The following is a 12552-nucleotide window of genomic DNA, read 5'->3' on the forward strand; positions in this document are numbered from 1 at the left end:
AGGACCGGATGCCTTGATATGCTTATCTACTCTTGGATGAATGATTTGAAAATTTACCTCGGAAGCTACGAAGAAAAACCTCGTTTACGCTTGCTTATCCTTATCTTTTCTGTATTGATCAGGTCAGCCAAACCGTAATATTATTTATGTGGATGTATAAATTTCGTTGAGAAATAGGACCGACGGAGCGTCGCTCGAGAGTTTTCTCGTCCGTCGCTCGTGGGAATAAATATTGTCGAGTTACAGTGACTGGGTAGTGAGTCATAGGCTGGGTGGTCTGAACTGTCTGAAACTGAAGAGTAGTCGGTCGGTACACATGTACACTGACTACACTGTACGTATAGCGTGCACACACCTCGGTAGACAAATCTGGCAGACATACGGCGTCAGAATTAAAGGTGCTTGGTCCATGGTATGGCCGCGGGCTGTCGCCCATATGGCGCGCGACCAGCAATACTCCTGCCTCCTCCTTTTAGCTCAGGGACCGATAGGTAAGCATACTTAACTCTCCCCCATCTTCCTTCTTTGTTCTCTAGTCGCATTCGCATAACGCATTTACTAATCGCCCTTTCTTTTGCTCACTAGCTACTCCAGCGCCACAGATTTTTCGTCAAGCCTTAACCTAAAACCTGAGCCTACTAACCTGAAAACTTACATCACAATCTTCATTGTTTATCGACTTGATTCTTGGCGAATATTGAAAATTACTCAGTAACTGTAGGAAGAGAATTATTGTTATTTAAACAAATTGTCAAGAAAAAGAATGCCACGCAACAATAACGCGCTGCGAGGTTTTTCAAGCTGTGAATCGATTCACGTGACTTTTCTTTGGCTAGATGGATTGATAAAGATTATAGGTAAAGGGAGGTGGCTGAGCTAGGGGTGTTTTGAGTTAGGCGACAGAAGTCATCCAGCGAAACGAAGCCGAATGTGCGAGGCAGGCGGCTTGGAAAGAGAGGCGAGCGCTGTAACACGGGGGGAACGCGCTACAACCCTCGCATAAATACATACAGATGCAGCATGGATTGATGCATTGACTGGGCACACTGACGTAGGCATAATCTCTCCCTCTGCCCCTGCCTATTACACGCACACTACCTTTCTCTCTGATTCATCACGGACAGATTCGCATTTCCTGCGTGCACTGTTACAGCACCTACACAGTCAACGATACTCTTTATTTATTTCATTACAAGTACAAGGTGAATTGCAAAATATCGCAAACGCTAGAGAAACTTGGAAAATATTTCTATTTATGAGTGTTAGGTATGTATGTGGGATAGCATGCGTGTTGCCATTTGTCCATACTTAGCAGAGATACTACGCCAATGACGAAAGTTAGGATGAGTCATAGTGGCAGTCTCTCCCGCATCTTCCCCAACTTCCCATTCGCGCACCATCCTGTTCCCGACTCCCGTATCTCGCTCGTCCGTTCGGGTTCGCCTCGCAGTCATGCACAATAGGAGCACGGTAAACGCATTGAAGGTAAAACTGATCCATTGGTAAAGGGGCGTCAAGGGGTTCTTCATAGCTTTCTAGCCACGTGCCGTGATTTTATTCCGCTCTATCCTCCCTCCTCTATATCTCTCTCTCTCTCTATCCTTTACACGTACACTCACCTTTTTCTATTTCATCAAACCTCATTGATAAATTTCTAATACACATAATTCTCAAATCCATTTTTCCAGTCCACGCCACATTAACATATTATTGTGTCAAAAATATATTAATTATCAAGTTATTCCATTGAGCCTTATTTTCCTAAACAGAAATACAAATTAAGATAATATATAATAATTATATATTTATAAATATTGTGTTTACTAGAAAGATTTTTATTAAGTGGTTGGCTACTGTAGTATTTTGGAAATATTAGAAATATTTTTTGGCTTAAAAGGTACTTTAACATCTGGAAAATAATGTGGAGAAATTTTATGGACGGTCAAAACTGCTATATACCCGAATCTCGGTCCTCGGATTCTGTTGTAGAATCTTGGTGTAGGGTACTATATACTGTTTTCTTTATAAACCGTTGTTTTCGAAGCCACATTGTTAAAGTCGGCTGGAAATAAACTCAAAAAGATTTATTCGTCTCAGTTTTTAACTGTAGATGCAAAATTAATTTCTTGAGAGAAGTACGTTACGTGTTTCTTTTCTTCATTATATCCTGTAGTTGTTTTGTTGTAAATCATTTTTTGGCAATTTTTCATGTCATTTTCAATTTTTCTTTTCAGAATGGCACCATTTTCGGAAAAATGGGTAATTAAACAAATTGTTTTTTTATAGCTATTCTTACACATACAATCGAATAAACTTCTTTTATCTTAACTTCAATGTTGTAGGTAAAATCTCCCTGACCATGAGCCACTATAAAAAAGGGCGTTAACGAAGAGATACCGTATAGGTTCAACTTTAATGTTTATTGTTTAAAAAAGTATTTGTCATAATTTGTTAGTTATACAATAATTGCCTTATGATGAAAATTCGATTTATTTTACAGTGCCGTTAAAGAAAACTGCAAAATAACCTTATTTGTCCTCTGTCTACAGTAGTTTAAACTCTTAACAGAAGTCCGTATACCGACATTACAGGGCAAAAACTATTTCGCATGCAGCGTCCTCATTTGTTGATGGATTGTAAAGTTATTGCATGTTTTTGGAAATGCAAGAACATTATTTAGTAAAGTACGTTGGGGGATTTTGCAATTTATTTGTTGTTTCAATAATGTTAATATATTTATTTAAACCATTTTTTTGTTAATTTTCCAAAAGTACTTTAGTAGATAATCTTCTGGCATTTTCAAAAACATGCAATAACTTTACAATCCGTCAACAAATAAGGACGCTGCATAAGAAATAATTTTTGCCCTGTAATTTGAGTATACGCATTCCTGTTAAAGATCAATGCGGTAAACGTTTAATATGTGAATATTTCTTTAATTTCTCCATGACTTGTGCATGATGCAAATTTGGTTTTGTCAAATATTTCGTTTCGTGTCTTCAAGCTATTTCGCTACGCTTTAGGATAAATTTTGTTGAATATATATATATATATATATTGTCTTTTTATTTATTTCAGATGACATTATTTTAACATGTACGAAAAAAAAGGTTACAAAGGTTTAGGTAAATGATGCTACGGTGTCGACATTTATGTGCGATCAAAGGTACGGATATGACACTAAAGAGATTATAGTGATTACTTTTAAGGTTCAAAGCTCATTGGTTATAATCTTTGGTATACAAAACAAACTTTTACAGATATTAGCCATATTAGCTAGCAATGCCATGCAGCTAAGCTCTCTCAACAGTCTCAACGAAACTTCTGTTAAATATGTGTAACCATGTGTAACAGTGTAACTGGTGTTTGGTGTACTGGGTTTGGTATGGTATGGCCTATCAAATCACAACGCAATGTCGCCACTGTCGCCAGTTGCACATGCACGCCGCTAATAATACAGGATGCGCAAGGTATACGTGCGCAGTGGCGGCATTTCTGTATTAATTTAAATTATTGAAATAGCTGTGTGCGCGTGACTTCGCGTGTAAATAAATAGAATTGATTTTTGATAAGAAAACAGTAATCGCCCGTAATTAATGCAGGAAGACAAATAATAGATTCACTGATTTTACGGCTTAAATATTATTTAAAATAATTTTAGTTTATTTGATAGATACAATGGGATATTAACAAAAAATCTGTTTATTTAACAGAAAGCTGTTACGATTCTTACACTTTTTACAGTATCAACTGTTATAACGGATAAAAAGTGAAATACCAAAACGTTTAGAAAGTGTAATATATGTAGCTAAAATGAACAAATCTAAACACTCGATCCATCTTAATTAAGGTTTCCAACTTAAAAAACTGTCTTGTATAATAATGTCTTTAAATATACTACTCGTAACTAATTGTGGAGCCTTCCTGTTACGCTGAGCTTCAAAAATATAGGATACTTTCTCTTTGGCTTCTGCGCGGGAAATATCTCCCCTTAAACCAAGGAGTCTAATTAAATGATCTTCCGTCATATCCGGGTACCTTTCAACAAGCGAATGCAAATCCAAAGATAAGATTTCAGAATCTTCGCACCGTAATACTTCGGCAAGCCGTTTAATTATTTCAAAAGGTGAATTAAAGTCTCCCACGTTTGGTGCAATTCTAGCAAAGAAATTTTTTAACTTCTCAGCTTCGGTCATAATTTTGGAAGTACACGTTAAACACTCTTCATATGTTTTTAAAGAAATTCGACGCTGTAGCATAGCATGAACGTATCGTTTAGCGATTAGATTCTGTGCTTCGGTGATAACGTATTCAAAGTTCTTCGGATTTAAATGATTGTAGTCCTGGAAGTAGTCTTCTAGTGTGACACATATTGTCTCTACTGGGATTGGTGATGATAGCCATTTCGGCGTTATTAAATTCTGAAAGTGAAGCTCCAAATCTAGGAATGATTCTTCCAATAGAATAGATGCAGCTTCATCCCTTAAATTTTCAAAATGGATTAATAAATCTTTAAATTTGACATTGGCTTGCCCACTTGTATCAGGTGTCCAATAAAGCTGCTTCATTTGTTGAGCTAATTCTATGAATTGCAAACAATTATTGACAATTGTAATCATATGCTGAGTAAAATATGGTACTCTACTTCTATCTTCAAAGTGCCTACATTTGAATTCTAAGATGGCCTGCCTATATGCTTGCCCATACTTTATTACTTGTTCAATGCAAAGGACCAATGCCTGAGATGTTAGACTAGAGCTGATTGTTTTTGTCACTTGAAGATTTTGATCTATCATTTGAAATATAATTACAGGGGCTGCAGTGTGGTAATATGTTTCTTGAGTACTTCCTTCTGGCAATACTCCACTCCACCAATCAATCTTTTCTGTTTCCAAAGTTTTCCTCATCCAATCCTCATAATTTTGACACATATTTTTCAAGTATTTTTCTTGTAGATCATTGATAATTTCAGAATTTAACAAAGGGCCTACATCATTAATGTTTATATTTAATTCAGAATGCTGCATCAGTTCTGGCCCTGTATATGTGTTCATTATCCATGACAATAAAGAAACATATTCATTACCTTCGAGACCATTAGCAATTATATCTTTTAGATGCTGTGATAAACTAGTATGATACATTTTGACAAATCTATTTACAATATCGTACGTCGGCGGAAAACACGGCTTACAAAGACTTTTCACCACTCTTAAGTCTTCCAGAATTAAAAGCCTTGTAAGCTCCAAATATCTAACCAACCACATTTTATTATCTGATCTTTCATCCACTTGAGTCCCTTCTATTCTGTTAGCCACAGATTTTTCTAATACTTTCATTGCCATATCTTTCCAATTCTTTGGTCTTCCTGGTGGCATAAATCCACTTTGTTTATGCCTCTCAATGGCGCAATAGTCTGCCTTTTCCTCTCTTTCGATAATCCTCAATGCAGTTACAATGACAGTAGGTTCTTTTCTTACAGTATTTAAAGTACGACTTAATACAAGTCTAATTTGTTTCTCCATTAGTTGAGACAAGACTTCTACGTCTTCAAAATAGTCCTTTAACATTGCTTTATCAGCTTGAGATTGATTTGGCAATTTATGTAATTCATATAACAAGTCATCCCTAGAATTTTCAAGATCCATTAAGCTTTGATGAGCATGTAATAATTTCCCTTCGTTAATCCATTGCTTTGTTTTTTCAACACTCTCAGGTACAGTAAATATGTGCTTCAGATTTTCTTTAGCAGTTACGTATTGAGAATGACGCATGTTTTCTTCCTGGACAGATTGGAGCTTTGCACTGAGTGGAGGTAGCAAAGTAAATAATTGTTCTATTTCATTGAGTTCCTTTTTCATAGAGGTGATAATATCTAATGAATGCTGTAATTGATCAAATCCTACTTTCACTCCATCTAGTTGACTTTGCATAGCTGTTTTTAACATTGCCTCCACTGAAGCCTTTTTTCTGCATATTCTGCGTTTATACAATTCAATTTTTTCCATATGAGCCGGCCTCTGTAACATACTTTCCACATGCTTTGCAGCTGCCACTTTAGCTTCATCCTCTAATTTTTGTAATTCTTGAGCTTCCATTATGTTTGTTTAATTGTTACACTTTTTACACTTTTAATATTAGTATATAGACAATAACTTTTTAGGATTAATAATATCAACAATATTTTACCAAATTATAGGGATGAAATAAGGATAATACGTTAAAAGCTTAATTCATATCACAAATTTATATTATATATTTTGACATTTCATGGACATTTATCATCTGACTGATATAACCTTAATACAATAATGCTACAGTACATGCTACTCAACCAGAGTTACCTATGTATACAGTCATCCAGTATCTTATACATATGTATATCTTATGTATTTATCTGATGCAGTAGTATGTATGTATATACATACTGTTACAGAGTAGAGTTGAGACTGGGAGAGTGTGAGAGTCAGTAGAGTGAGAACTTGAGAGTACAGGCAGCAGTGGGCACTGGGCAGCAGCGCAACATATGACTTATTTACGAACACGACTCACACCTGTATCATTAAATAGAATTACCTTGCATTTTATGTTTATCAGTTTTTTTCGTACATTTACATTTATTACTTATAATTAAAAATTGTATTTCTTAATAAAGGAAATAAATTGCATTTGGTCCATGTTTAATGCTTATATAGTTATAAATAGTTCCTTTTGATTCAACTTAGTTAATTCTATGTTTATTACCTTGAGATTCTCGATTCGCCAGTTATAATGGCATATTATGGGATTTCAAGACCCTCACCATGACCTTCCTTGTTTAGGCTAGTAACCGCAAAGACATCAAAGTGGAGGTCACAAACTCCTACAATCTGTCATCACTGCTCTCAGTGGCGGCGCCGGCGGCTTGACAAGACCGCTGACCGAGACCACCGAGACCGTTGAGTGACCGCCTGGCCGGCAAATCTATTACAATACTACAGCAACACTGTCAATTGTCTCGACTCGTTGTTCCAGCGATAAATTAATATTCTTTTTTTTGACTATATGAACACAATTTTCCATTTAATTTAATTAGAAATGAGGCAATCATTCTATCGTATTTTATTGATCATATAATCACAACTGTGTAAATTATAATAAGTTATACAAAGCTATAAGTACATATTTTTTCTTTTACAAAGTTTACTTACATTTTTGTCACAAGAATTTTCATTATATTTGGTTATAATAATGTATTTATTAAAGTTTACTAATACCTATGAGTCAACATAAACTCTTTACTTATTTATAATGCTACTAGTTGGAATTACAAAGTACACATTTTTATTTCATACTTTTAACAATAATGAATAACTCTTTAAAAATTCTCATACACAGAGGTAACACAATATATGATCAATTTTATTTGAAATTTGACTCTGTAAACAGATCTCAGATATGTAGTAATACTAATCAGCATAAAAAATCTAAATTAATGGGATTTAGTAACTATATTATAAATGATGATAAAGAAATAATAGGAATTTCCTTGAGAAATAAAAAAATTAATGCTTACCTTGTGTCAGCCTATATTTATAATTTAAGAAGGTCAAATGTCTACAGAATTAGTGCTTTCAAAAAACTATTAGAATATTATGAAGCAAAAATTCAAACGAAATGCCTTAAGTGGAAGCTATGCATGGAAGAACCTTTAATTTTAATCAAATTATATGAACCAAACCATCAGTTTCTTGATTATAATTGGTAATAACCTATTTCTTTCTTGACATATCTACTTTGATTATTAACTTACTAAAATGATTATCAAAATCATTACAGGAATGAAAAAATTATGCATATGGTTTTGGAACAAAGAGAGGTTCAATATGCTATGTCCTGGTTATCTACTTTAGGAGGTGCTTTTTCAGCTTTGGGAGAAGAATTTACTGGCTGTGTAAGTGTTGCTTTTAAGTAATTGATATTAATAAAATAGATTAAAATTTTTAGGCCAAAATGGCAGGTAAAATATCCGTGGCACAATTCCAATTAGCTTTAAGACTTGGCAACCCTTTGCTTGTTGCTCGCTGTAATTTATATACAGCCTTAAGTCTAATACAGCAAGGAGATTTAAAAACACCAAAGCTAGTGATAAAAAAAATTTATAAATTTGCTATACATGAAAAAGATGATAGATTGCAAAATATGTGCAAAGGTGTATGGGCTAAGCTTAAGTATTGTCATAAAAAGAGAATACTAAATAAATGATGGTGCAGAAATTTTGTATATATAAACATCTGTATATCACTTTGTACATTCATAAATAAATTAATGATTGAAGAATTATTATTTTTCTTTTATTATTTTATTATCATTTAGTACAAAAGTTGGATTAAGAATAAAAGAAAAATTAAAATTTAACAAATTATTTCAGGTAATATATGCATTTCTAAAAGAGTTAACACGCAAAAAAATATGGATATGGTAGATTTTCTATAAAAGTTTTAAAATATTTTTTAAGTTTGATGTTTTTTTTTCTTTTATAATTTAGGGGAAAGTAAAGATAAAATTATCTTTATTCTAGCTCATGTGGGGTATATTAAAGCACTCTGCTTCTTTAATTTTATGTTAACAAGGTAAATGTCTCAATCATATTTCTGATTTATATCACAACAGATTTCAAAACAATGAGAAACAATGCTTATAATTATATTATTCATAATATACTAGCAATTTAGCATATAATAGATTTGTAATAGGAGAGGATTTCTTTTGTCAATTATATTTATATATATTCACTCCTTTTTGCTTTTCTATACTACACTTTATTAAATATAATAAAAGGTATTGATAGCTGTAAAATTTTTGTTTCGAATTCGTACATACAAGGGAAGAGATGGCTAGCATTATTGTTACTTTGTGTTGACTATACATAATGTAGTATTATGTAGTACGATAATCCAACTATGTTCGTGTGAGTAGTATGTGTATTTATTAGGTTGTATTTAAATTAAATTATTTATTAAATAAGACAATTTGTAGTTTTTCTCAATTTTTTACTTTTATTTATTGTTTAAAATAACATTTAAGTCGTTTGAATACAAATACACGTATATGTATATACATTGTATATTTTCTAACTTATGCACAATGTAGTATCAGTGTAGTATCATATTATGCATGTACATCCATTGATCCCGCAGCGTATATAGTGTGAACACACTTAAATTGTATATCTATACATATGATACATGAATATTTTTTGTGTACTTTAAATTAGATTAGTATAGTGTCGTAATATATATATATGTAGACATACATATAAAGTATATATAATAAGTGCATAATCTCTCGAAATATACGTATGCGAGCGACTGTAATGACGGAGGAATAATTTGTCAGTGCTTTTATCCCTCGTATTATTATTATAGAAGCAATTGTTACTTGCTGTTACTTTTACATAGTTCAATACTGTTACATACGACCTGAGATTTGAACCTTCGTAAAATTAATCTGAATCAGTGTCGAACAATCTGGCGAAGGAATTAAAAGTTTATTATATTATAAAAAATTTCATTGTGCAATTTACCCTTAAAAAATATAAAATTATACGTGCATAATAGGTTTGTTGAGTTCTAACTACTTATAATTTTTATACTGTAAACACAATATTCCCATTATAAAAAGCTTTGTCTTAAAAAATTTTAATTTCATCTTTCTTTAAGGAATGAGAAAGGAATGAATCCTTTATAGTGTTTTCACTTTTGTCATATATTTATGATATTAGAAGTTATATAAATAATTTTTTCTAGGCATTATAACAATCGATATAGAAGAATGGCAATGCGTGATTTAGTGGAAGGTGATTGTGGGAGAGCAAGTTCATTGATACGGTTAACTTCACATTTTGTACAAGACCATGGCTTCAAAGAAGAAGGAATACATCATCCGTTTGAAACACCCCAAAATTTTCAAGCACCAGATTCGGAGCACTTGGTTAAACAATTTTTGGAAGAAGCTCCTACTTGTCCACAAACATTTAGAATGGATAATTTATTACAAGAAATGAGGGAAATTGATCAAAATATCCATCCCCCTTTACCTGCACCAGGAATAGTGCAAGAATTATCAGGGTTAGACACAGCGTGGGCTAATCAATACCTTGAGTCTGGACGTCACTTTGATGTATTGTCTTTATTTTTCTTTAGATAGTAATACTATTTATTATAAAGTAAGATTGATCAATCGTACTACAATCTTTAAACATAATTTTGCTATACTTTTGTATTATTACAATTACATTTTCTAAATTATTATTAACTTTATTTTTTATATGAAAATTACTTATTAATTATAACTGCAGGAATATCATAAGGATGATATCTGGAACACTCCCATTATGCAGAACAATCCAAATGTTTCTGCTGTTAGTCCAGAAACTCACGAGCTTGGACTAGATCCAAAATGGGCAGAAGAATATATAGAGCATAGTGTAGATGTTAAGGAAGATGAAATTAATCGAAACAGTCTTCGAGTAGAAAAAACCAATGAAGATCCTAATTTAGCATATTCCAAATTTATGAAATTTATGAGACAAGAAGGGGACATTCCATTAGAAAACAATCAATTAACACAGTCTCTTAAGAGCACTGATGAAAGTTGGGCAGAAGAGCACAATAAAGAAATTGAACAAACATATGAAGACAGCTCAGTCTTAAATCAGGTAGAGGAAGAAATAGCAAGTGCTGGTACTTGGGTAGATGAATTTTCTAAAGATAATGCGTCATCTACAGGTAAATAAAAAGCAAGTATATAAGCTATAAATTAAATAGTATAAAAAATTACGATATTGCAAAGTGATCAATTTTTGTATTATTTAGAATTAGATAATTATGAGTCTACATTTTGGTCACGCTTTCAAAATGAATGGGATAAAATGTCGTCTTCCGAAGATATATCCGCAGTGCATCCATGGATTTCTGATTATGAAACTTATTACGATCCATTTAAAGATTATGCATTTAATGATAAAAATCCTATGCAAAGTTTGTCCAACCCGTTGGAGGAAGGAAAGAAGCGTTTAGAAGCAGGTGACTTGCCAAGCGCTGTCTTATGTTTCGAAGCTGCAGTTCAGCAAGATGAAACTAATTCAGAAGCTTGGTTACTTCTTGGCAAAACTCAGGCAGAGAATGAGCAAGATCCATTGGCGATTTCTGCTTTAAAGCGTTGCTTGAGTATTGACCCATCGAACAGTTCAGCACTTATGGGACTTGCAGTTTCATATACGAATGAATCATATCAAAATCAGGCCTGTTTGACATTAAAAGAATGGTTATTGAAAAATGATAAGTACAAACATCTTTCTGTACCGAAATCTAATATGGATCAGCATCCAAAATCTAGTGTATCAACCATTTTATTTGAGTAAGAAAATTCTCTTTCTAGTTTTTTACAATTCAATTGAGGAGCAAAATAATGACTTGTCTTTCAATCAATTTTACAGTGTTGTACATTCTGAAGTTAAGAATCTCTACATCGAAGCAGCTCGATTAAATCCAAAAGACCATATTGATGCTGATGTTCAATGTGGTCTAGGTGTACTTTTTAACTTATCTAGTGAATACGATAAGGCTGCTGATTGTTTTCAAGCGGCGCTTCAAGTACGTCCAGATGTAAGTACAACTAATTTTCAAAGTTTTAATGAATGAATACTACCGAAGTTTATTATTTTTATATTATTTAAAGGATTCCAGACTATGGAACAGATTAGGTGCCACATTAGCAAATGGTCAGCGCTCGGAAGAAGCTATAAATGCTTATTATCGTGCCTTAGAATTATCGCCGGGATTTATAAGGGCGCGTTACAATCTTGGAATTTCTTGTATTAATCTTGGGGCTTATAAGTAGGTCTTATCATTAACAGTAAATTGACCAATCTTTGCTGCTTCTTATGTTTGCTTTACTTTACAGGGAGGCTGGTGAGCATCTTTTAACTGCGTTAAATCAACAAGCAGCGGGCAGAGGAAGTCAAGGTGAAAGTATATCCCCGAGAGCAATGTCTAATACAATATGGTCTACGCTAAGACTAGTTGTTTCTTTGATGAATAAATATCGATTAGATGAAGCTATTGAAAACAGGTAAAATATAATACACTGTAAAATCATATTAATTTGTAGTAAAAAGGGTTGCGCATTGTATTTCATGCTCTCTTTATTTTTTCAGAGATTTACCAAGATTGAATAAAGAATTTGAAGTACTATAAAATTCTTTATTTCTTTTTTTTTTGTTTAAACATCAATTTTTATATTAAACGAAGAACTGTTATATGTATAATCGAGAATTTTTTTATATGGAGCTTATTAGCACTTCCTATATATACTGTTGATTCCATGTGAATGAAAATTATGCAGAGCCGATTAACGATTACTTTAATTTAATGGAAAAAAATTAAAAGATCAAAAATATTTAAATATAAATTTTAAATATAATGTATTATAATTTGGCTGATTTTCATTTGTAACAAAATTGAGGGACATAACAATAAATATGGTAAATCAGATTATTTTTTTTATTCA

At 32.8% G+C, this 12552-nt stretch overlaps 3 protein-coding genes across 3 annotated transcripts; 2 read left to right on the plus strand and 1 right to left on the minus strand.

Moving 5' to 3' along the window:
- Positions 1 to 19: 19 nt before the first annotated feature.
- On the plus strand, positions 20 to 8322 carry LOC136785975 (uncharacterized protein F58A4.6). Its single transcript, XM_066747366.1, has 4 exons — positions 20 to 491; positions 6822 to 7743; positions 7819 to 7933; positions 7987 to 8322. The coding sequence occupies exons 2-4, from the start codon at positions 7346 to 7348 to the stop codon at positions 8242 to 8244; spliced, it is 771 nt and encodes a 256-aa protein (XP_066603463.1). The 5' UTR covers positions 20 to 491; positions 6822 to 7345; the 3' UTR covers positions 8245 to 8322.
- Positions 2369 to 6896, minus strand: Sec6 (Exocyst complex component Sec6). Its single transcript, XM_066747365.1, has 2 exons — positions 6745 to 6896; positions 2369 to 6554 (listed from the first exon to the last, which is right to left on the minus strand). Exon 2 carries the CDS (start codon positions 6096 to 6098, stop codon positions 3846 to 3848), a length of 2253 nt encoding a protein of 750 aa, XP_066603462.1. The 5' UTR covers positions 6099 to 6554; positions 6745 to 6896; the 3' UTR covers positions 2369 to 3845.
- A 991-nt stretch (positions 8323 to 9313) lies between the features above and the next one.
- Pex5 (peroxin 5) lies at positions 9314 to 12536 on the plus strand. Its single transcript, XM_066747195.1, has 8 exons — positions 9314 to 9599; positions 9789 to 10161; positions 10340 to 10769; positions 10857 to 11400; positions 11480 to 11648; positions 11722 to 11879; positions 11947 to 12114; positions 12200 to 12536. The coding sequence occupies exons 2-8, from the start codon at positions 9814 to 9816 to the stop codon at positions 12237 to 12239; spliced, it is 1857 nt and encodes a 618-aa protein (XP_066603292.1). The 5' UTR covers positions 9314 to 9599; positions 9789 to 9813; the 3' UTR covers positions 12240 to 12536.
- The last annotated feature ends 16 nt before the right edge of the window (positions 12537 to 12552 follow it).

This window comes from Prorops nasuta, unplaced genomic scaffold, assembly GCF_024137725.1.
Source record: "Prorops nasuta isolate Cenicafe-Biocafe unplaced genomic scaffold, Cenicafe_Pnas_1.2 PNAS00003, whole genome shotgun sequence".
Lineage (NCBI taxonomy): Eukaryota > Metazoa > Arthropoda > Insecta > Hymenoptera > Bethylidae > Prorops > Prorops nasuta.

What these genes read in the sequence shown, in the direction of transcription:
- Sec6 (XM_066747365.1), bottom strand. Translation starts at nt 6,098, where the DNA reads ATGGAAGCTCAAGAATTACAAAAATTAGAGGATGAAGCTAAAGTGGCA.
- LOC136785975 (XM_066747366.1), top strand. Translation starts at nt 7,346, where the DNA reads ATGAATAACTCTTTAAAAATTCTCATACACAGAGGTAACACAATATAT. An exon ending in CAGTTTCTTGATTATAATTG is followed by an intron (nt 7,744 to 7,818) that starts GTAATAACCTAT and finishes AAATCATTACAG; the next exon opens with GAATGAAAAAATTATGCATA. An exon ending in GAGAAGAATTTACTGGCTGT is followed by an intron (nt 7,934 to 7,986) that starts GTAAGTGTTGCT and finishes TAAAATTTTTAG; the next exon opens with GCCAAAATGGCAGGTAAAAT.
- Pex5 (XM_066747195.1), top strand. Translation starts at nt 9,814, where the DNA reads ATGGCAATGCGTGATTTAGTGGAAGGTGATTGTGGGAGAGCAAGTTCA. An exon ending in ATTAATCTTGGGGCTTATAA is followed by an intron (nt 11,880 to 11,946) that starts GTAGGTCTTATC and finishes TTTACTTTACAG; the next exon opens with GGAGGCTGGTGAGCATCTTT. An exon ending in GATGAAGCTATTGAAAACAG is followed by an intron (nt 12,115 to 12,199) that starts GTAAAATATAAT and finishes TTATTTTTTCAG; the next exon opens with AGATTTACCAAGATTGAATA.